Source organism: Falco rusticolus, chromosome 1 (genome assembly GCF_015220075.1).
Source record: "Falco rusticolus isolate bFalRus1 chromosome 1, bFalRus1.pri, whole genome shotgun sequence".
NCBI lineage: Eukaryota > Metazoa > Chordata > Aves > Falconiformes > Falconidae > Falco > Falco rusticolus.
In genome coordinates, this window is record NC_051187.1 from 7,982,251 (window position 1) to 8,004,796 (window position 22,546).

The 22,546-nt window shown below is 45.2% G+C and overlaps 1 protein-coding gene across 2 annotated transcripts in view; it reads left to right on the plus strand.

The window, feature by feature from the left end:
- The first annotated feature begins 475 nt into the window (after nt 1-475).
- The window catches only part of MYO15B (myosin XVB), a 38,503-nt gene continuing 16,432 nt past the window's right edge, over nt 476-22,546 (plus strand). The window contains exons 1-30 of one of the 2 annotated variants that reach the window (XM_037412076.1): nt 476-1,126; nt 1,599-1,712; nt 3,269-3,430; nt 3,753-3,866; nt 4,305-4,363; nt 4,454-4,577; nt 6,379-6,474; nt 7,062-7,193; nt 7,377-7,502; nt 8,022-8,099; nt 8,441-8,589; nt 8,712-8,757; nt 9,129-9,253; nt 9,390-9,507; nt 10,017-10,192; nt 10,619-10,712; nt 12,388-12,465; nt 14,055-14,112; nt 15,636-15,766; nt 15,888-15,983; nt 17,770-18,005; nt 18,090-18,268; nt 18,981-19,053; nt 19,503-19,709; nt 19,817-19,896; nt 20,078-20,175; nt 20,361-20,448; nt 20,855-20,884; nt 21,862-21,972; nt 22,152-22,246. In XM_037412076.1, coding sequence (XP_037267973.1) covers nt 1,653-1,712; nt 3,269-3,430; nt 3,753-3,866; nt 4,305-4,363; nt 4,454-4,577; nt 6,379-6,474; nt 7,062-7,193; nt 7,377-7,502; nt 8,022-8,099; nt 8,441-8,589; nt 8,712-8,757; nt 9,129-9,253; nt 9,390-9,507; nt 10,017-10,192; nt 10,619-10,712; nt 12,388-12,465; nt 14,055-14,112; nt 15,636-15,766; nt 15,888-15,983; nt 17,770-18,005; nt 18,090-18,268; nt 18,981-19,053; nt 19,503-19,709; nt 19,817-19,896; nt 20,078-20,175; nt 20,361-20,448; nt 20,855-20,884; nt 21,862-21,972; nt 22,152-22,246 — 3,219 coding nt within the window. In that variant the 5' untranslated portion in view covers nt 476-1,126; nt 1,599-1,652. Of the gene's footprint in view, nt 1,127-1,466; nt 1,713-3,268; nt 3,431-3,752; nt 3,867-4,304; nt 4,364-4,453; nt 4,578-6,378; nt 6,475-7,061; nt 7,194-7,376; nt 7,503-8,021; nt 8,100-8,440; nt 8,590-8,711; nt 8,758-9,128; nt 9,254-9,389; nt 9,508-10,016; nt 10,193-10,618; nt 10,713-12,387; nt 12,466-14,054; nt 14,113-15,635; nt 15,767-15,887; nt 15,984-17,769; nt 18,006-18,089; nt 18,269-18,980; nt 19,054-19,502; nt 19,710-19,816; nt 19,897-20,077; nt 20,176-20,360; nt 20,449-20,854; nt 20,885-21,861; nt 21,973-22,151; nt 22,247-22,546 lie in introns of those variants that run through there. The other variant, XM_037412066.1, reaches the window with a different exon arrangement.

A 22,546-nucleotide genomic window follows, 5' to 3' on the forward strand; every position in this document is an offset into this window, starting at 1 on the left:
ATGTCATGTGCCATTTTCTTGCTCACTCACTCCGTACTGTAAGGTCTGTCTGCATTTATTCACAGTTGGCCTTCATCCTCACTGCCTTGAATAATTTCATACAATCAGGAAGCTTTGTCACATTGCTGTTTGGCTTCTTTTTTAGGTCACTTATCAAACCTTGAGTTACATCTACAGGTCAGAGCACAGACACACTTTGTGGAACTCTAGTGGTTGCCTCCCACTGTTAAGAGGATCACCATTGACTCCTACCCACATCAGGGACCTTCCCTTATGCCATGGTTGCTTCGTTTCCCTGGAAGCCCTACAACTTTGTCAAAACCTTTTGGAAATTCATGTAGAGTGTACCCCTTAGATCATTCTTCTCTACAGATTTGTCACCCCCTTCAAATGACTCCAGCAGCTCTGTGAGGTAGGATCTCCTTTTACAGAAGCCATAGTGACTCTTCTGAAATCAATGGTATATATTCAGGTGCCCACTAATTCAGCCCTTGGTTACACATGTGCCTGATCTGCATGGGACACATGACAGGCTTAAAGGCCTATAGATCCTTGCACGCAGCTTAACTACAGACTGCTGCCTGTGTGGCCCACTATTGCTGTAGTATCTGGAAACTCTGCTTTTGGACTAGGATCACTTTGTGCAAGATGCAATTAAATTATAAAACAAAAAGGTGGTCTCTGTCCCCACAGGCTATCATATGAAATGGGTGGGTAGGGTCAGTGGAAATGCAACAGCAATCAGATACAGCTGAAGGGAAGGGTGCGGCATGTTCCCTCCACTATTTTCAAGACACATCCTGTAAGGATCATTCAAGTCCAAGCTCCTTTGTACTCTGGAGGCTGTTCAGAATTCAAACTTGAATCTGTGTTTCTCTGTAATAGTTTGTAATAATCTGATACAAAACACCAGTGCTGGAATGCTTCAAAATTCTAAGCAAGTTGGTCAGGTCGTACCCTTGTTTCTTGGCAACAACTCCCTCTCCTAAACCCTCAGAGAAATGGTTCTACAAAAAACCTGTAACTGGCTTCTGACAGGATTTGTTGTTGTCTTGTGCTCAGTGGCATTGTGGTGGGAACATCCATCTCCCAGTACCTGCTGGAGAAGTCTCGTGTGGTATTTCAGGTAAGGACCAATGAGACTCTCCCTCCTAGAGGGGTCCTGCTCTCCCTTACTCATATTTAACTTTAAATTTACTGTTAAACAACAGGGATTTCAACTGTTGGCAAGAAATATGTCCCCTTCCTGTAGCAGAGGGTGAGCGCTTATTTTGTTTGAATAAAATAGGGGACCTCTCTGTCTCAAACAGGTTGAATCAAGTCATTTATTAGGGATTACTGGAAGTTAAATCTTTCCTCAATTATTTTTTATTAATGTCTGGAGTGTGGAAAGGAGCTGTGTGAAAAGGCCTGCTCTCAGATGTAATGCTTTTACAGTGTCACTGAGAAACCCTGGAAACTTTTCAAATTAAATAATTCTTGGGTGGCTTCTGGCCTCATCTTGCTGACCTCAGCATTGCAGTGTCCTGCTCTTTGAGTGTATTCTGTAGAGTTTTGAAACTGGCTATGTCAACTCTATGAACTGTGTCCCCTATCAGGCCCATGGTGAGAGGAACTACCATGTGTTTTATGAGCTGCTGGCTGGGCTGCCTATGCAGCAGAAAGAGGAGATGTACTTGCAAGAGGCAGAGTCTTACTTTTACCTGAATCAGGTGAGTGAGGTGAGCATGCTCTACAGCAGCTGATAAAGAGTGAAATGACCAAGACATCACTTCTGTTTGGTTAGGCACCTAACAACTTTGCTTCCCTTCTAATGTGTCCCTCACAGGACTATGCTAAAATCCGCTCTGCTCCATCTCACACCTGACCTAAGAAGGAATACCTTTTTCTCTTATGTGATCTTTTTATTACCTTTCAGGTCCCTTCTGCTCCCAAAGAAAAACCTTTTAAAAAAGGAGTCATCATGTAGGCCCATGGCTCCACCCCGTGGTGAAGAAATCCTTTTCTCTTTGCCTTCCCTTGCACTTGCAATTTGCTGTGGAAATGAAAAGAGCAAGAGAGATTTCTTTCCACCTTCAGCAAAACACTTGCTTCATTGACTGACTTAATGGGTGGAAATTTGAAACCACTGAATTATACTGCTGATTACAATATATTTGAATTGGAAAATTGGTTGCCAGATTTATGGCAAGCTATCACCTTGGAGCATGGTTTCTTTTGTTTAATGACATTTTCCATGCTCAAGGAGTTCACAGCAATAGCAAGATATCTCCTCTTTCAGCTGTGTGGGTCAGCATTCCCAGGTGGGCAAACTATTTACAGCTGCTGTTGTCATGTGAGGAATACTTGACAAACTATTACTGTCATCTTCCTTTCAGGCAAGGAATGGGTGAGTATCATTAATGACTCAAGGATGGAGGGCAATTAAGGGCCCATTCCCTAACAGAGTGATGTACCTAGTTGGCAAAGGATCTGTATTGTAAACTAAACTCCTCAAGGTGCTAGTTAACAGGAGTGTCTCAGCCTGCTGCAGAGAAGAGAAAAAGATCAGATCATGTGTAAAGAAGTTAACAGAGACTGATAAAATCTCTCTTGGATCTTGCTTGAATCTGACAATCAGATGGAAGCTTTTGTCAAAGAATGCCTTTGTAGGCAAGCAGGTTCTACAGACACCCACCTTGACCCAGGATTTCTGTGACCTTTAGAGTCACAGGCAGCTGTCAGGAGTGTCCCCTTGTAAAGAAAACCACAAGAGGAGAAAGAGCAGTATGCCCATGTTGTAGTGAAGCTCTGTGGCAGAGATGAGTGAGATTATAATCTGGCTCTCTAGGTACAAAGAAACCCATTTGCTTTGATACATTGGGTTCTGGTACCATTTGGGGTAGCAACATGACATACATACATACATATATACATACATACATACATATATATATAGTATGACATGACATACTTGGGAGTAGATTCTGGCATCCCTTCTCTCAAGCTGCACTCCAGCAGTGGTCAAGGGGCAGCTGGGGTGCCTATATTAGAACCATAATAAAAACAGCATGTGTGGGCAAGAGAGATCTTCCTTTCAAAAACTCCAGAGAGAAAAGACTGTTCTGTCATGAATGCTGTGCTCCCACTAGTGGTGTCTTCGGCCTTTTTATTTCCGATTCCTCCAGTCCTTAAAACGTTGAACTACTTCTCTGAAGATCGTTGCTGGTAGCTCAGCTCCAACCTGGGCAAAAGGGCTGACCATGATTATCTGTTCCTATTCTCTCAGGGCAGAGCATGTGACATCCTGGGGAAGGAGGACGGTCAGGACTTTCTGGTCTTGGTGCAAGCTCTGAAGGGAATCAACCTCTCGGAAGATCAGCTGACCTCCACCTGGGCTGTCCTGGCTGCCATTCTGCAGCTGGGGAATATCTGCTTTACCTCCTACGAGGTACACTAACCCTTGGCAGCCTGGCTATTTGTGCTGAACATCGTGCTGTTATCCCATGTGGTGGGACCGGTGACATTATTCTTGACTGGAGATTATATTCTTTGAAGACTATTATGTTATTTTGATATTAGGCTCTAGACTGACCTAGGCAGGGACAGAAGATGGAAGGCAACCAAAGGTTATTAGAGCCAAAATGAACCTAGATGCTAGTGTTTTGCCCAGGCTGTGACCAGGTCTGTGCAGCTGAGGTGGTGTTGAGAATATTAATACTAATGGAACCTGGTATCCCATCCATAGCTGACTATTGTTCTCCATTATTTAGAAAGAATCCTATGAACATGCAGCCATTGCCGGTGACACTGAGATTCAGATTGTGGCCAATTTGTTGTGTGTCTCAGCAGATTTCTTGCAAAGTGCTGTCACTCACCGTGTCACTGTGAGTACCTTTTTGGTGATTTCTCATTCATCCTGACACATGGAATGCCCTAGCCCAGTGCTGTCAGCAGAAGGGCCACCACCTTAGAAGGTCTAAAACCTGGGAGGTAACAGCAGGAGTAAAATGGTTGTGGTGCTGGATCAGTAATGGGGGCGAGCTGAACCCCTAAAGGCAGCTCTGTAAAGTTGGCAGAACTCATGTCAAGGAGGGCTTTTTTCTGACGTGAGTGGCTTCAGGCTTAACAGGTTGGCCAGCTGACTCCCAGCCTGAAATGTGGCAGCAAAATTCTGGTTTTACTTTTTCCTTTGATATCTGGGTAAATTCCCAGGCCAAATAGAAAAAAATCCATTTATTAACTGGGCTGACTTCCTTGTGGATTTAAAAAATTGATGTATTTATGGGATAATAACAGTAAATTCTGGCTCTTTATGTATCCAGGTGACATCTTATGATCGGATCTTCACTCCTCTGTCTGTAGAAGGAGCCATTGATGCCAGGTGACTTCTGCTGTTACTCTCTGGGTTGGTCAGATGCACCCAATGGTGCTGTCTTTGCAGTAACTGGTTTTACTCCCCTCTCCTACTCAGGGACTCCATTGCCAAGACTCTGTATTACCTGCTTTTTGAGTGGCTGCTGCTGAGAATCAATGAGTGGTTGGCTCCCTGGGAATCTGACTGTGCTCTGGGCATTGTGGACATACATGGTTTTGAGGTTGCTTTTCCTGTTCTTTTGATATTGTCTGGGCTGGAAGTGCACGTGCTGATTCTCCTCAGCCACTGCCAGAAATGGGGAGGCTATCTGATGGGTGGGTTTTCTGTTTGGTGTTGGTTTTTTGTTTTTCCTTTTTTCCAGAAAGGAGACAGTAATTGCACCATGTAATCTAAATGTCTGTGTTCAGGGGATACTTCCTTTTTTCAGAGGCAGTAGAGAAGTGCTCCTTCAGGGTATGATTTAGCACTTTTACTATGGACTCTTGTTATGATTGCTATCTGGAGGAGCCCATAGTCTTCCATAACTGCGTGGCATAGGTAGAATCTTAAGGTACATAGAACTGGGTGGATTGGAGTAGTATCGGTGTGTAAGTGGAGTCCTAACAATTGTAAGCGCCTAACAACCTAGTCTCAGCTGGAGTGGTTTCTGGTGCTCCTACCATGTCAGCCTTGCATGTTTGATACCTTTGCGTGAACTGGTCAGTATGGTGCTGCATAGATAGTGCACATAGCTAGCTTTGGTTCTGTCATTCTAAGGAAGATGAAAATTATTTGCTTTTAAATCAGAACAAAACCAGCAGTTTCACCAACTTGGTCCATTGAATTAGCTCATAGGCGGTATTAAACACAGATCAAAACTGTCTTTTCAGCAAGTCCACTGGAGTTTAGAAACCAAGTTATGTGTGATGTTGAAAGGGAACATGGGGATTTTAACTCCACAGTTCGATTCTCACCTAAAGCAGGTTTGACAAAACCCCTAGAAGTTTCTTAGAACTTTCACTTCTACACAAATTCCTGTAAAAAGCAGCTCAGAGTCCTTTCCCTGTGCTCTGCTGCTCAGCAGTGGCTTGGGGAGCCAGATCACTCATCAGCCTGTTTTGATGGACCAAACCCAGAAAAATATCTAGTATAAATTTGCATGCTGTTGAGGTGAGGTGAATGAGCTAATTCTTAATGAATCACATTTTAATTATTCATGGTGCTATTAACAGAAGTAAGAGAAAAAAATTATGTAGTTGTAATCTAACTGTTCCCATTTGTTCCTGAAGACTTGGGTAAAGCTGGAAATATGTTAACACTATCTTTTATTATTTATTTCTTTTCACGTGCTTCAGCATATCCTGTTTTTCTGTTATTCCCAGCCTGAACAGGAATAAGTCCAGAATCCACTGTAGTTTCTGAAGAGATTCTCCCTGATCCACTAGGCTTTGGATCAGGACAGAGATAGGAGAAGTGCAGAAATTTTGTAAGCCAAGGCCCTGAAAGGTGTTGGTTTTTGAAACTGAGGTTAGGGTAGCACCTAGACTTCTGGGTTGGGGATCTTTACCCTTGTGGCAGGTGTACACCCATGCCTCTGCCCCAGTGAGCTTCTGGGGGCTTCCCAGACTTGCAATAAATAAAAACCAGGCAAGGCAGGGACTTGGTATGATATGTGCTCATAAAGGCCTGTGAGTTTTGTACTTAGGATTCCCGTTAAATTCTTTGTATTCTGACGAATGCTGAAAACTGGAGCATATAAAGGTGGGGGTGTGCATCCAAGAGTAAATTTCTTCTCTGTGCTCCTTCACAGCTTGTCTTGCCTCTTGCTGTTCAGCCTAGTCAATAAACCAGGCTGAGAGCTTGCAAACCAGACATAAGATGATTTGAATTTCTCAGGTTCATTCACACTTATTGATCAGAACAAGCTGCCTGAACCAGCAGTTCAGATCAGCACCATCTGGTGCTGTGCATTATTCGTGGGAAGACACAATCTCCTGGGAGGGCTGCGGGTTGGAAGTGATGATGCCTTTTTGTCTTTGCAGGATCTAGGTGTGAACAGCTTAGAGCAACTCTGCATCAACTTTGCCAATGAGCATCTCCAGCGTTTTTTCAGCCAGACTGTCATTGCCCAAGAAGAGGTAAATGGAACCCATGCCACCAGGTGAAAGGCAGCATATATGGAATGAGCTGAGGCAGCGTCAGCTGGAGAGTATTCTTTAGCAGGGAAGCAGGAAGCTGAATAAGCCTGGCCCTCTTAAGCAGTAGCTATAGAATCCTAGTCCAAAGAGCTGGCTATTTAATGTCTTTTACTAATTCTGTAGTAAATTAAGGGAAGGGGGAGTTTGGTAGTGCCTTGCTCCCTTTTACAGATTTTATAAGTGAGTTGGGCAGAATCAAGGACCCAAGACCCCGGCTGGTACTTTTGAAGCCTGTTTGGTAGATTCATTGTAGTATTTTACGTATCACTCAGGCTCTGGAGATGAAAATGAATTTATCAGACTTGTTGCCTTTTGACACTCTGCTTAGCAGCCTTCCTCTCTTAGATTAGGAAAATCATTAGTCTCTTTAGAAGAAGCTTCATGAGACAAAAATGATAATTCTAGCCAAGTTCCTAACAGCAGTCAAACACTAACTTCCTGATGAATAAACCAAATCCTTCTGTTAACTCCCTCCATTTGTTCTTGTTTGCATGGCTGGATTTAACTGGTTGGTCTTTAACATGCAGGAGGAATATAGCCAAGAGCAGTTAGCTTGGATTCCTATTTCCAAGATGTATAGTGAGTCATGCCTAGATTTCATTGCTGCAAAACCCCATGGTATCTTCCGTATCCTGGACGACCAGACTTCACTGACTCAGGTGAGAAGCTGTTATCCTCTCATGTGATCTCTTTCACAGGGTGGTTATGGTGAGGCAGTTACACAGATTAAACAGGGACTGTGTTTGCACAAGTATTAGGTGTCTTTATCTTCAGTTTAACAGCGGCTTTTCAGCCAACTGAATGTGTTGCAGCAGTAGGAAACATGTTTGTCATCTTTTCAGGCCACTGACCACACCTTCCTCCAGAAGTGTCATTACCATCATGGAAACAGCCCTTGGTACACCAAGCCCAAGTTGCCTTTGCCAGTCTTCACTGTGAAGCACTATGCAGGGCCTGTCACCTATCAGGTGAGCTGGCAGGGCGCTCCAAGCAGTTGAAGCAATAGGCCAGCTTGGAAGCATGCTGTGGATGTCCTGAGGGACCAGCTCTGAGTGATGTGAACAAAGCTCTCTCTCTGCAACTGCACATCCCTTTAGCATCAGTTTATCAGAAATGAGGAGATTCTTATTAAGAGGGGCAACTAAACTGCTTCTGGGCAGAAGGAAAATAGATCATGGCCTCAGCTACACAACAGCCTACATTGCCTGTCTCAGAGCCCTGGAACCAGGAAAGCTGTTGCTGCTGTAAAAACTGTGGAGGTCAAAGTGGGCCGGGCAATGAAGGGGAAAAGGAGCAATCCTAAAAGCAGAAGTCGTTGTTCCTTCCACTCCTTGTGGCAGCAGGAACAACAAACTTCACTCTCTAGGACTTTCGCCTTGTTCCACCTCTCCAGCTGTCTGCCCCAAGTCAAGGTGTGCTTAAGAGGGGTATTTGTCTGTCCGGTTGGTGGTCTGAATGGTGCATTAAACCAGACTTTGCTTCTGCAGGTCCACAAGTTTCTTAATAAAAACCGTGACCAGCTTCATCCAGAAGTGCTGGATATCTTCTCTCAGAGCCACCTCAAGGTACTGTAGTGGTTCAGGATGAAGATCTCTATTAAAGACACCTGATGAGACACTCATTGCTTTTGTGTGAGAAGCAGAAAGATCCTGGTCAGGTGTCAGAAGAATCCGGAGAAAGTTTTGTTCTACTGAAGGACACCTGGGAGTTGAGCAAGTCATCTTTGCCAGCAATTGATGCATTTCATGTACAAAATGCACAGACTGCTTGAAGATGCAGCTGGGTTCCTGGCACTGCTAGGGGCAAGGGAGAATGGTCCCCCAGTTTCAGGTAGAAGAGATTGTTCTTTCCACCTAGTTCAGGGATCTTTGGTCACTACTTTTTTTTTCTTTTTTTTTTTTTTTAGGTGGTGTCTCACATTTTCCAGAAGGCTAAAGCTTCCTATAGTCAGCAAAGGGAGCTGGGTGCCAGAAGCAAAGGGCCCAAGCCTCAGGCCTCCACACTGGTGGCCAAATTCCAGCAGTCTTTGCAGGACCTCACAGCCAAGCTGAAAAGGTGAGAGACTGTTATGATGCCATCCCTGCACTGGGCTGATTGCTGCACCCAGAAGTACGTGAAGTCTTTCCAGGTCAGCACAGAGAGGAGCGTGATCAAATGTTCTTCCTTCTGTTTTGCAGGAGCCATGTCTTCTTCATTCGGTGCATCACCCCTAATCCCAAAAAGGTAGGGCGGCACCCTGTCTCCTTATGGAGTCCCCCAGTTCCTTGAAGTCTTCTCCAGCAGCTCTTCTTTCACAGTTGGTGTTTGGACTTCTTTGCCTTATTTGACAGCTTGAAACTTTTCTTCCCCTTTCTCTGTCTCTCACCCTTCCCTGTGGCCATGTGAGCTGACCACATGCTGGAGGATAAGAAGCCAGTGCCAGCTGAACACCAAAGGATGTGTTGGGTTTTGTGTTCCATCACCCATAGACCATCACAAGATCTAACCCAAGGACAGGATGATAGAAGGAGACCCTTTTCTAAACTCTCCCTTCTGTCTCCCTTTTTGTTTCTTTATTTCTCGTTTCACAATTTTTTTCTGCCTTATATTCACAGCTGTCAAATATCTTTGATGTGGAGTATGTCACTTGTCAGCTGCGACATTCTGGGATACTGGAGGCTATCCACATTAGAAAGGAGGGATACCCAGTCCGTCTTCCATTCCAGAACTTCCTAGCCAGGTACAGTGGTGTCCTGGCTTGGGATTCCCCAGACACTCAAAGCCTGAATGTACTGACTGGCACACTGTGACCTGCTGTTCTCTGAGGTCTCCAGTTACAGCCCTGGCTTCCATCATACCAACATCTTATCTTCCAGGTATGGCTTCCTGGCTGGACAAAGGCACAGCTGCCTGGAGGAGAGGGAAGGCTGTGTGGCAGTGCTGTCTCATGTGGTGGGGAACCCTTCAGATCTCTATCAGATTGGACTAACAAAGGTGATGCCTATAGAAAATCCCTTTTTACTCGCACAGGCCCAACCATCCAACCATCTGTTCACTGGCTGTAAATGGACAGAGAGCAGTTCAGCTCTCTGCCCAAAGAGGGAGAACACTCTGCCTTCACCTCCCTTTTGCTTTGCCTCTTGTCTCAAGTATGAAGGAGGGATTTTTAGCATTTCAGATAAAGAAACAGGAGACCGGCTCCAGGCTGTTCTTGTAGCATGGCCAGCTCCTTTGTCTACCCAACCTTCCTTGATGGAATCTGGGCTTCTGCCTTTCCTGCCTGTGAACCTTCATTGCTCCCTGATTCCCTGTCCTCCCCAAATGCATCCACCTCTGTCACCTGCACCTGTGCCTCCTGCCCTCCCCAGCTGAGGTAGTGCAGTTTCATTAGCAGGAAGCCTTAAAGGCTACAGAGAGATAAACCAGCAGCTTTTATTATTGATCAACTCCTTAGAGAAGCTGGCTGCTTTCCTTGTGGGTCAGCAGCTGTTGCTTTTGCTCAGGTCTTTCTGAAAGAGAAAGCCAGGCAGCTTCTGGAGAGACGATGGAGCCAGAGGCAGAGTTGGGCCATTGTTACTCTGCAAAGGAAATTCCGATGCCTCCTTCGCCGCAGACGCCTCCGTGTCCTCCAGGAGAAAGTCACGATCATTCAGGCTCACTTCCGAGGTTATCAGGCAAGGTCAGGAATCAAAGGCTAGGGCAAGGTACAGCCTTTTGTCCTTGCCTAGGACAGCAAGATGGGGATGTGCCTGGCCTCATGTTGGCTCCCTGGCCTGCTCTGTGGGGGGATATCCTGTTACTGGAATGGTGGAGGAGGGACTTCCCAGCCTGGTACCCAACACTGAGCAGAGGTTCCAGGGGAAATACAGCTGCTGTCAAAACTGTTACAGTAACTTGCCTGTGCTAAGGCTGATACTGTGATAGCTAGAGTAAAGGATGTAGGGAAAACATCTAAGAGAGGACCAGGCTTAACACAGTAAGCCTGTGGACTGGCTGATTGTATTAACGTTATGTTTGGCCCATGCCCTTGTATTGAGTCCACAGTCTACCTAAATTTTGTTGATATTTCCCTCATTGGCGTTGTTCTCTTTTCACATCCCTCTAGGAAGCGTTACAGGAAGCTGAAGAAGACTTTGGTACAATTTAATACCATGATTTTAATCTCCAGATCTTTGACTCAAAGGAGGAAGCATTGTCAGGTAACAACAGTCTTCTCAGGATCAGGTGTACTGCAGGAGCTATTTCTGCTCTAAGTAGAGCGAGATGGTGACTGCGTGAGGCCAAGGCAGAGATGACTTTAGAAAGTTTCTTGGAAATGATCCAGCGAGGTGTCCTTCACTCTGGCTGACATAAATGTAGTCAAATGAAGGAACCACAAAGACTGGAGCCTCCTCTCCTTAGATGAAGTTCAGAATTGGCAAAAGTGGTACAAATGCAGCTGATTCTTGTCTGTGTATGTGAGCTTCTCTAGGTTGCCCACACAAGACATGAGCTTATTCCATTTGTGGCCTCCAGGGCTGCTGTTCTGCTCAAGCTATGGGTTGTTCATCCTGCTTTAGGTTGTCCAGTTCAGTTTCTGGTGTTTTCCCAGATGGTGACTGAAATGCAAGATTTTTTCAGTCCACAGTGATCCTTCCCTGACCCCTTACAGCTACCTCAGTCTACTGAAGTCCTTGGCCTTTTAGAAATTAGCTGGGCCCATAGCTGGAGTGAGAACAAGATGGCAGTGGTTTGCAAAGATAGAAAATAATTTGCAGGAGAGAGCCATGGTTCTGTCAAATGGGTTGAATATATTTTGCACAAGTTATTAAAAAGAAAATTGAAAACAGGAAAATCGGACTACTCATCCTTAGAGCAGCAAATAATATCCCCATAGCTGTCAGCTTCACGAGGGAGGGACCCAGTACAGCTGCTGGCATGACAAAGGATGGGGAAGAGGATTAAGGTCAGTGTTATTGCTGGAAGACTGCAGAGGTTCCTTCTGCCATGCCATGCCCAGAGCAGTGTGTTCCTTTTCCTGCTCCTTCCTACTTGGACAGGATCCAGCTTTTCTTTCTCCCAGGTAACCACAACAGCACAGCTCTTTTGAATCTGTTTCTGTTCCTCTAGTGTTTGCTTGCTGAGGTCTCTGTACATGCAGTAGCAACAATAAAGGTCTCAAAGTTCACCTGTTGCAAAGTTCCTCCTTTCCCCCCAACCATAGCCCTGCCCTTTGGACTTCAGCATGCCTGCTGTCTTTCTCAGCCCAACCCTCATAACCTCCCATCTAGTCACACCATTTTGCAACTTAGGCAGGCAGGAGAAAGAAAGGGAGAGACAGACACCCTCCTTTTCCATCTTGGAGTAGGAATCAGGTGAGTGGTAAGGCTGGGGAACAATAGAATGGATGGGAAAGGGCAGAGCTGCAAGGGAGTTTGGCTTCTGGTATCCCTCCCACCCCCTTTAAAGGGGTCCCTCTCCATGGACAAGTTCATCTGTCCATGTTCAGGCTGTGTTACTGTATTTTTTGATGCCGGAGGAGGCAGGTAAATGTTTCTGACAGCTCCTGTGTGCTTTTGTCCTGAGATACATCAAATGCTAGACAAAGGAGGAAAAGTGTGGCAGGAATGCTGGGCAGGTGGTGAAGGCTCTTGCTGTTGAATCGTGTGGCACAGGGCAGGTGGTGGTTCAGCAAGGCTAAGGGCTTTGCCTGGGCATCCCCTTTTCAATACACTGTGTTGAGTCCCAGGAAGACCCTGCAGCTGTTCTGCCATTTTACCTTCTGGAGCAGGACACCAGCTCTTGCCCCTCCGCAGAGTCTGTCCCCAGAAGTAGCTGGAAATGACCTTACATGCATCTCTTCCCACCCTTCATCCCCCTTTCATGTCCTGACAGCAGGAGTTAGAGGAAAAGAAACAAAGGAGGAGGTCCCTGGCTAGTGGTGACACGGAGGACAGTCCCAACCAAGGAATGGTAAGTTGCCAAACAGTCTGGGAAAGTCTGAGATAAAACATGCCAGGCTCTCAGGCAGTTCTCTCTCCCTTCTGACTCCTCAGTCCAGATTTGCTGGGGAACAGCAAAATGTCTGGAGAATGCACAGAGCCCACATATGTGCTGGAAACCTAGTAGCAAGAAGGTAGTTTACCCTGGTATAAAGAGCCTTCTAATACATAACTGTTCCATTAATTCAATGTTTCCCAGTCTCTGAGTGTAGTCGGGCATCATAAAGCGGTCCAGAGGCAGAGTACTGTATTTGTTCACAGCACTCTACCTCAACCTGTTCTTTCGAGCTGGGAGGAAGATTATTTTTGATAATTATGCTCTGTTGTGAAGGGTGGCAATGAGACAGTTCTGCACAAATATAGTTATGGAAGATATTGTAGAGGAAGGGAGGCTTCATAACAAGTTTAACCTGCATCAACTACTGTAAGTAACAGTGCTAACTAATGTCATTATTTATATGTTTAGACTGGGCATACATTTGCTATGATGTGTGTAGTTAAGGAAATCTGAATTGACAAAATCCACGGTTTTGAACAGATTTGTCAGTATCAACAATGGGAACACTTAGCACTGGGTGCTCTTGCAGTATCACATGCTTTCTCAAGTGTGGATCCAAAACTGTAGAATCTCACAGCCCACTTCCTGAATAAGCCACTGAAAAGCTAGACTTAAAGTATCTTCTTATAAGCAAAATCAAACTGATTTAAAAAGCTGCAAATCTTATCTTTAAGCATTGCTGAGAGTTTATGTGGAGAGAGATGTCAGAATAGTATGCTGATGGGTAGAGGCTTTACTAGGCAAGTCTTAAAAAATCCAACCCCCAAAAAAACAAACCTCAAAAGCTCAGGTTTTGTGTCTTTGGCTTCATCTCATAGTGTCTTAATCTGAGTAGTCCTGTCTGAAATGCCCTGAACTGACACTATATGCGGACACTGATGCCAACATACTGTGTTCCATTGGCCCATTTACTTCCTATCTTGCACAAATGCATGCATCATGGAAGGTGCCAAACAGTGAAAAATCAAGGCTCATAGGCCAGATTCTCATCTTAATTATGTAGGCACATAATTAAGTGGCGTGCATCAAAGGTCAGAATCAGGTCTCTATTTATCAGCATAAATAAAATATACATAAAATCCAAGCACTCTTGGATATTGAAAAATAAAAATGGCAGAAAAAGAAGCAGGAGGAAATGGCCCTTACCCTTCAACTACAATCTCTTCTGTGCAATACACAAGATTTATTAGTAACGAGAGATGAGTCAAAGAAAGTCAACTTCCCTGTCACTTCCCCTTGTGGCAGTTGACTTTTTCAGAAATTAAGAAATTACTCACCTGTCCCTCCTTTGCTGACGCCTCATATACCTGTGTTAATGTGATACTTCCTTATTTGTAATGTTCCTGAGTGTTCCATTATTACTGGGTTTGCTCAGATGCTCAGTCCTTGCTCTCGTCAGCTTTTCAAAGGCAGCTTTACCCAGGCTCAACAGAACAGCTCAGGGTTTGTATGTTGTGTCACTGCTGGTACCCCAATGACTGACTTTCTTGCTCTTGTCACAGGATGTGGGACTGCTGGAGATCCCTGCAGAGCTTGCTGCCCTCCTGCAGTCAGCTGAAGGTGAGAAATCCTCCCTTTCCCGTGCTGCTTTTCTTTACTGTTTATTTCCTTGGTTTCTAGCAGTTTCAGTTCATGCTTGCTCTACCAGCCGTCACGTGGGTTGATTTGATTTATCATCATTGCAGTGTAAATATGATAAAGGCAATGGTGTTGTGTATGTTATTTCTCAACACAACAGGGTGGAAAAGCAATTCGGGCCAGTGGGCAGAACACCAGATTAAAATCCAGTATCTTTGTTACCTTTTCAGCTCTTCTTCTGAACTGTGCTGATAGAACTGACGACTGCAATGGTGCAAAACTTTTTGGTCAAAGCTGTGTGACTAACCTGTTTAATGAATGCAGGTCTCTTGCAGAGCTGGATATCTGGGGTGTGAGAAACTTAAACCTATCTTTTCCTGTTAAAAATCTTTAAGGAAATCCGAGGTGAAGAAATCAAAACTATAATTTTGGCCAGTTCAAAGAAATATTTTTTGGTTTTCGTTAAAAATTAATTCTTCGAAGTAGTTACTGCTTTTAAAATAGAAGTAGTTAGAAACAATGTAACAACTTAAGGATGTAACAATGTAACAATTAAAGGAAATGTTTTGCTTGGGAGGGAAAGTTTTGTTTTGTTTTGAAATCACCAAAATACCACTAACTGAAATAATTTCCCAAGTTGTTGACCTAATCTTGAGTGTTATTTGTAGTTTTGTTTCCTCTGTAGCTCTTTGGACAATGTATATATTTAAGTTGCAAATAGGTTGAGGCAGGATTTACCTCTTCATGCTGGTATAGCATGTAACAAAATGAGAGCTGTATTTTTTGCCTTCTGTATTGTACTGTAAAAGATGCAATCAGGCAGAAGGATCTTGTGAATTGCAGCAGACTGTGCTGGATTCCCAGATAACTCACACTTCAAGTCATACCGCTTTAGGGACTACCAGCTGGTCTAGTGAGCAATGTCACCTGGAGGAGCTCAGGGGACAGACCACACTGGAACTGCTGAAAATGAAAGCTGATGGGATGTTAACAGTGAGGGGGAGGAGGAGAGCATTAGGGGACACAGTTTGGAGATAGAGGAATGCACAGAAGCTGTGCTGCATTGAGAAATCTCTTCATTTAGGAAGAAGTTTGCTGCTCTATTATTCATGAGAAATCCCTCATCCGGTGCCTTATCATGACCTGTTATTGACTGAACAGTCGCCAGCAGTATCTCTGCATAGGCTCAGTGTTTCCCTGCCTTGAAAACTCCATAACAGAATTGAAATTCCAGGTTCTGACTGCCCTCTGGGTGTTACCCAGGGATAAGAGGCTGAAAGATCAGAGCTGTAGAAGCTGTCTCCCGACGTGGTCTCAAGGAAGTGAGGATGTGCCTGCTTGGGGGTCTGAGGCAGCAGGGGTGGACTGGGTGTCTCTGGAGCCAGAAGGCTGGTACGGGTGTTCGGGCCAGGTTAGATGTGTGTTACCCATGTGTTGCGTTGCGAGTGGGATGTGTTCTGACTGCCTTTCCAACTGCTACAACACAAGACCTCTTTCTCTTGCAGGCCAATACCGAGCACAGGCCAACCAGATAACAGAGGCATTGCCTCCAGAAGTCAAGGTCAAAGATGACCTTTCCCTCCCACACACGATCAACAGCTATCCTTTCTCCTCCTTTGTTAAGTCACACTTCCAGGTGGGAACTCAGATTTAAAAAAATTAAAAAATCTCTTCATTGCTTCCCCACTGGGGAGACACACTAGTTCTAGCAGCACCAGGAACAAGCTCCATGTTTCTGTCCTTTTGTTTCTTTGTAGAAGACAGATTTTCCTGCCCCTGGTCACCCTCTGCAGCACCCCTTAACCCATCTGGATGCTGAATACCACGAGAGCGCACTGGAGATCAACAAATTGGTAAGAGATGTTTCTCTTGACATGTTGAACAGGTGGGCATAAAAATGTTCTGATGCCTTTATACAACAAGATGCTGGTGGTGGCTACTGTTCTTACAGTACATGGTGTGTTAGGAAAGCAGAATAAATTGCTCCTTCTAGGCACTGGAGCAGTCTGGCAGAGATCACATGCAACCCCTCAGGGTGGCTGTGTTCTTGGTGAGGCATACGGCAGCCACAGACCGATGGGATTGAAGTGAATTTCCTGGTGATGTAGCCTCAGAATTTGACGGGATGTACAGGAATCAGACTGCTAAGCCTTCATTTTCCAATATTCCAGATTCAGTAGCACTGACAAGTATAAAGGAGATCTGTCTTTTCAAGCACTTACTCTTATCTGTCAGTCATAAAAAATGTAGTTTAACTCAGACCTTTTCCATTATGTGTTTTATAGTAAATGTATGGATTGTATCTCAGGCATACAGTTGCGTCAGTACGCAACAGGGGACAGTGAACTGTTGTGTAAAGGCTGGAAAAAGGCAGGGACTTTATCATAAAGAAAACTACACCTGGAACCACACCCTAATTCTGTAGTATTTGCATGAGGGGGATGGTGTTATTTCATCTCTGTGGATGCAAAGCATACATTTCTTCTTTAAAAATGGTAGTTTTCACTCCCTGAAAAGAGAATGAAACTTCAGATAATTTCTAAGTAAATCTGGTAATCTTTCTGAGAATTACGTGTAATTAAAATAAGCCCATTAGGAAAGATAATACCTAAACCCAATCTCTTGTTTTGTCCTAATGATCCTAATTATAGAAGACCATAAGCTTCAATAAAAATCTTGTGAATAGGATTGTATTTAAGTAGGCTACTATTATTTTCCTGAAGATCAAAGATGATTTTTCTCCATTGCTAATCAAAAAAATACAGCTATTTCTTTGGCAAAGGCTGTAACACGTAAGCGTTTACAACAGAGAATTCCATGAGAACTAACCAGCCACCATCTCCTGTTTTCTCTCAGTGAGTCTTCGACACACTTACTACCATTAACCATTTTAAAAAGTGTTGTTCTCTGAGAAAAAAATGAGCCATCACTGATAAAAGTTCTTTCCAAAGCTGTCCATGGTGCATTTTAGAAAAATTTTGATCTAGTGACATATTAAAGTGTAGAGACTGAAAGAAATTATTCTGTACCTAAGGTGAGAAATACAAATTACAAAAGCATCAGGATGTTGATATGCATAGCCAAGAAGCTGAATCCTTGCTTAATGAGTTTGTTGAGATACATCTCATACTACTTGGTATAATATTAACTACACCAAAGTCTTTTTAGCATTCAGTTGTTAGACAGTGTTTCTTCATGTCTGGTACTCTGAGCTTTTCACAAAGATCAGCTAAGCATCAATTTCTTATACATATTTTTATACCTAGGCAACCTGTGGACTCAGACACAGTAACAAATTGCCTACAGTAACTGGCTCATGTATCTGACCTCTGCCCAAAGAAGGGGAAGTATTTTGCCCATGAAAAATTCTGAGTCAGAGGCATAACTAAGAAGAGACTGAAGTAGTCTTGACTTTTAGGCAGGGTCCAGTCCCTCCGAACACTGTCTCCCAAATTCTCCAGAATTTAGGTGGTGCACAAAACCTGAGAATAGATCCCACTTGGAGTATTGGCTACTCTTAGGCTCACAAATACACTGTTGTCTACAAACCAGGTTGTCACCTTACAACAACAGTTTGGGACAGAGGGTTGCAGCTAGAGAGTTCTCTTTTTTTCTTCCCCCCCCCCCGGATGCTTCTAGATTTTGCGGTTCATTGGTGACAAGAGTCTCGATGGCTGGCAGGAGGTACTTCTGGGCAACTACATTGCTGGGAGAGGTTTGAATAATGTGGCTCTGCGCAATGAAATCTTCAGTCAGGTGGTTGTCCAGACATGGAAAAACCCAGACATGGAGCACAGCCAGCGAGCTTGGGTCCTGATGGCGACTTTGCTGAGCTGCTTTGCCCCTTCACCAGCACTGGAGAAGCCGTTGCTGAAGTAAGGAGGAGAAAAGACCTAGCTACACTTTCATTAAGGTTAAGAGAAATGAACAATGTGCTAAATGCAGTTGCCTTTTTCTAGATTAGTGTCAGATCATGGCATGGAGGGCTACAACGCTGTTTGCCAGCGCAAGATCTTGACAGCAGCACAGCACACAGAGATAGACTCTGCATTGTCTCGGGCCTACCCTCCCACTCAGCTGGAGTGGACTGCAAACCAGAGAAGAGGGAAGATGGTACTGGATGTTCATACCTTCAATGGTAACTCGTGTTTCTGCCCTTCTGCTATCTTCTAGTCCCTAAGGATTTTTCCAGTGCAGAAATCAGCATTCAGAAAATACTCAGCTTAGTAAAGAGGGATCAGAACACCCATTGCTTCTGGCTGGTACAGCCATGGGGGATACAAGCATCTGAATCTAGATCCAAAACTCCCAAAATCTGGGCCTGATGACATCTACTACTCAGGCTGAGGGATGAGATTCTTCTGGATTTGGGCCCATCTCAATATAGGGCTGTTCTGGTTGGGTATCAATATGGGTCTAGGGTCCTGTTGTCCATTACTGCATAGCCCAAGCGGCATCAGCTGCTGCCTTTGCTATAGGGACTTCCTGCCTTTCATCCTGCTCAAATATTGGCTTATGCTGCCTCTTGAGCAATCAGAAGCTTGGTGAATTGAATGCAGAACATCCCTACTTTGGCTTCTTGGTGACTGGAGTGGTGGCCCAAGCGAACCAGGACACTGTGAGGATTTCCAGCTGTTAGGCTGGAAATGCCAACCTGTGCCATCAAACAGTTATTTTGGCTATGAATATGTTCATGTGGAGCCCTCTACATGCTTTCAGTCCTCCTGTGGCCCCCGCCCTGGAGTGTGTAAGACTCTGCAGCCCAGCCCTGCCTGTGTCCTGTGGAGCTTAGGTGTTGCTTTGGGTCCTGTTGGGGTGGCTGTCTGTACTGAATTTCTTTTCTGTGCTAGAGGAGATCATCTCAGCTGAGGTGGAGTCCTGGATGACTGGGGAGCAGTATGCAGACTGGATCCTGAGTGCAAGGTACTGCCAGAGAATGGGGGAAGATCTGGGTGTGTGAAATAATCTGTCACTAGTTTTAAGGTTAAGACTGGTCAGGACAGCAGGCTAGAATTTTTATGGTCAGATGTGGAATAGCCACACCCTACCCACTTAGGCTTGTGCTGTCTCCTTCACCCTTCCATCTGCATGCATAAACTGTAGGCCTCTTCAGGAACAGAGGAATCACTGGCGTGATCTGTCAGAGCAGCTTCAGAGAAAAGATGAAAAAAAAAAAAAAAAAAAAGACAAATCTTGAGTGATTCTAGTTTTTTCCTGACCCTGGGCACTAGTCAATTCACAACCTAAACCTAAACCTTAAGGACTTAAGCCAGGATAGATAAGACAAGAAGGAACCAAATGCAGTTTTCCTTTCTCTCCTTTCCCCCTGCCTACCTGGACACCTTTTCTCTCCTTTCTTTTCCTATTACCAGGGGCTGTGATAAAAAGTCTCGAGGGTGGTCTATCTCCATGTTTACTGGCAACACATGGCAGGACCTGCTGGGCTGTGACTTTGTGCTGGACCTCATTGGAGAGATGGAGAATGCCAGCAACCTCAGCAGCCCCTCTCAGTCCTTGGCTGAGTACCCCATCACTCCTGAAAGGGAGAGAAGCTTCCTCCAGCACTCTGACCTGGATTTGTAAGTCACCTAATCCTCCTGCCCCACCACTTGTGGCCCTTTCACCCAGTGGCTGGTCTTTGTCTCAGCACTCTGCACTGTCCTCACCTCATTTTCCTCTTCAACAGGATCCCTCCTGCTCCGGGCATCCAGGCGCCTACCTTCCCACCACCTAGCCTGCCCCCAGAATTCAACAGTCTCCACCCAGGTAAGGTAGACCTTACCTAGATGGGTCTTATCCAGGGAATCGGAGCAGAGGGGGAGACGGGTGATTCTTTGTGATGTAGAGCAAGGAAGGGCTCCACTCCAAAACATGACTGTCTAATAGGCACTGGAGGCAGGGGAATGTTCCTAGTCTGCCTTGTCACCAGCCTTCTCTCTGCTCTTAGATCCAAGATTCAGAGATGACCTGAGGACCCCTGTAGGCTTGGATCACTATGTGGATGATCTCTTCAGCACTGTGCTGCATCAAGGCTCCAGAGTACCAGTAAGTCCCCTGATGTTCACTCCTACTTCCTCTCTGCAGCAATCCTGTTCCTGTGCCTCTCCCAAGCATGCCTCTGCCTGTTCAGTCTGCCCCTGCTCAGCTCAGAAAATGCCTCTGGGTGGCTGTCCCTCTGTGAAGTCCATCTCTCTGAGCTCAGATAACTGTTTTTTTTTTTCTTGATGCAGGATATGGAGAACAAGGAGATTCTGACTGGACGCATGAAAGGAGGTGGAAAGATTGGACCCACCCAGAGAGGAATCTTCCCTTCTACAGGTCTGTAAGGGGATGGGGACAGCTGAGAACACCTGTGGGGCTACATAAGCTTCAGTGAGTACAAGTCAGGTAGTCCCTTAAGAGCTAATTATTACATGGGTTCAGCTGACTTTGCTCTTTAGTGTAGGTCATCAGAAGTTGCACTTTTCACTCCCAAGTGCTGGGAGACAGATGCTTTGGGTAAGGTGCTAGGTAAGGGTATTGCCTTTGTACTGCTTTTCATTTCTCTCGAGTTAGTCTTGGGGTCAAGGCAACAGGTGTCTTGCTTCTGACCTAGGCCACTTGTTCCCTAGGCCAGTACTACCCCTAAGTCATGTATTCAGCTTCTGTTCACCTTGTGCTTTCATAAAACAGTTGCTGTCTTTCTCAGGGGAGGGTTTTAATATTTCTTATTGCTTCCTTACAGACTTTCCCATCATCTCTAGCTATTCCTTGGGTTAGTAAGTCTGAACCTTGAAGAGGTTTTCGTGTGCTTGGTTTCTTTACTTTTCCTCATTTCTGTGGAGCTAAGACTCGGGTATTTTCGGTAGGGTGGAGTCAAACACCAATATATTAATGGCACTGAGAAATCTGCATGTGTAGGAACATACCCAGTGGCTTCAGAAATGTGGGGAATGTCCTGTTCAGATCATTACTGAGACTGGGACTATTTTTGGCTATTGTAGAGTCTCTGGGGCATGCAAGCCCTATTACAGATCATTGGCCTGAGGCCAGTTTCTCACTTATGTGGCAGCTTAGATCAGCGAGGAATGTGAACGTCTCTCCACGGCACCCCTGGACCACTTTCACTGACATCATGACTCAGTAGACCAGTGTTGTGTGCTGACTCGCTCCTAGCTGAGACTGATGTCGATGCCCCTTGCTTTGCTGGCTTTGCCCTCAGTGGGATTTCTGTTTTGTGGCCTCAAATGTGACTTGACTGCTTAAAGCAGAGGAATTCCTTTCTCCCCATAGCTCCTTCACATGATACACAAAGCCACTCAGGCCAGGTCTCATTGTTCACTCACCCTTGATACCTGCTGCAAAGAGACAGATAGGGATGTGACACTCCCAGACATCTTTGCCCATCCCTCAGAAGAAACCCTGCTCTGTAATCATACACAGACAGGAGTTATTTATATGCTTAGTCATGAAGGATGGCGGTGTCCTAAGCTAGGCTGCAGAAGCAGGGTCTGGATACTCCTATTGTAAAGTCTGGCAGGCCATGCATTTCTCTTTCGTTTCCTTTTTCCACTTGAGTTTGCTGTGTCTTTCTGTGTGTGAACAGATAAACCATTCACATGTCCCTGTGGCTGGTACATGTGGAGACAACCAGAGGTACCCAGCCTATGCAATGCGTTCTGTGGGGTTGATCAGGACTTTCTCATCTGCAGTCCCCCCAGAAACACTGTGCATATGGTCTTTTACCTCTAGGCTTTTCTGGAATGACTCAAGCACCAGTCTACCAGCCCATGCCTTCGATGATGGGGATGCCAGCAGCCACGCCTATGATGCCAGCAGCTGGTGGGATTACACCTATGCCAGGTATTAACACAGCGTTTCCGTAACCATACAGGGGAATAGGATGGGAAGGTGGGTGTTGCAATGGAGCCTGTGCATTTGAATGTCAGGTGGGGTGCACAGTGAACACTCAGCTCTGGGCTGATGCTCGGGCACTGGGGGGAATGCCTGTGGGCTTTTGCAGATGCGTATGTCTTTCACAGCCATGATTATGCCACAGCCTGTGGTTCCAGCTGTAGATCCCAATCAATTAGCAGCACAACAGCAAACCTTTATCAACCAGCAAGCCATGCTCATGGTGAGTGAAAGGGATTGGCTGGGAGGGGACCAGGAACTGGGGAAGAAAAATACACTGGTGTATGTGCTGTGAAGAGGTTAGCCATGCTCCCCTCCTGCCTTAGGCCTGCTCTGTAACAATCTGTGCTTGTGCTGGGGGTTAGCTGTATAAAGTTGGGATTATTTAAGACTGCAAAACTGTGAACCCCCTTTTTCCCCCTTGGGGACACTGATGCACAATAGGTGAGCAAGTAGCAGGGATGAGAGCAGGCCCTGAGAAGCCTCAGCTGTAATTCCCATGTGTTTTTAAGATTGGATTTGC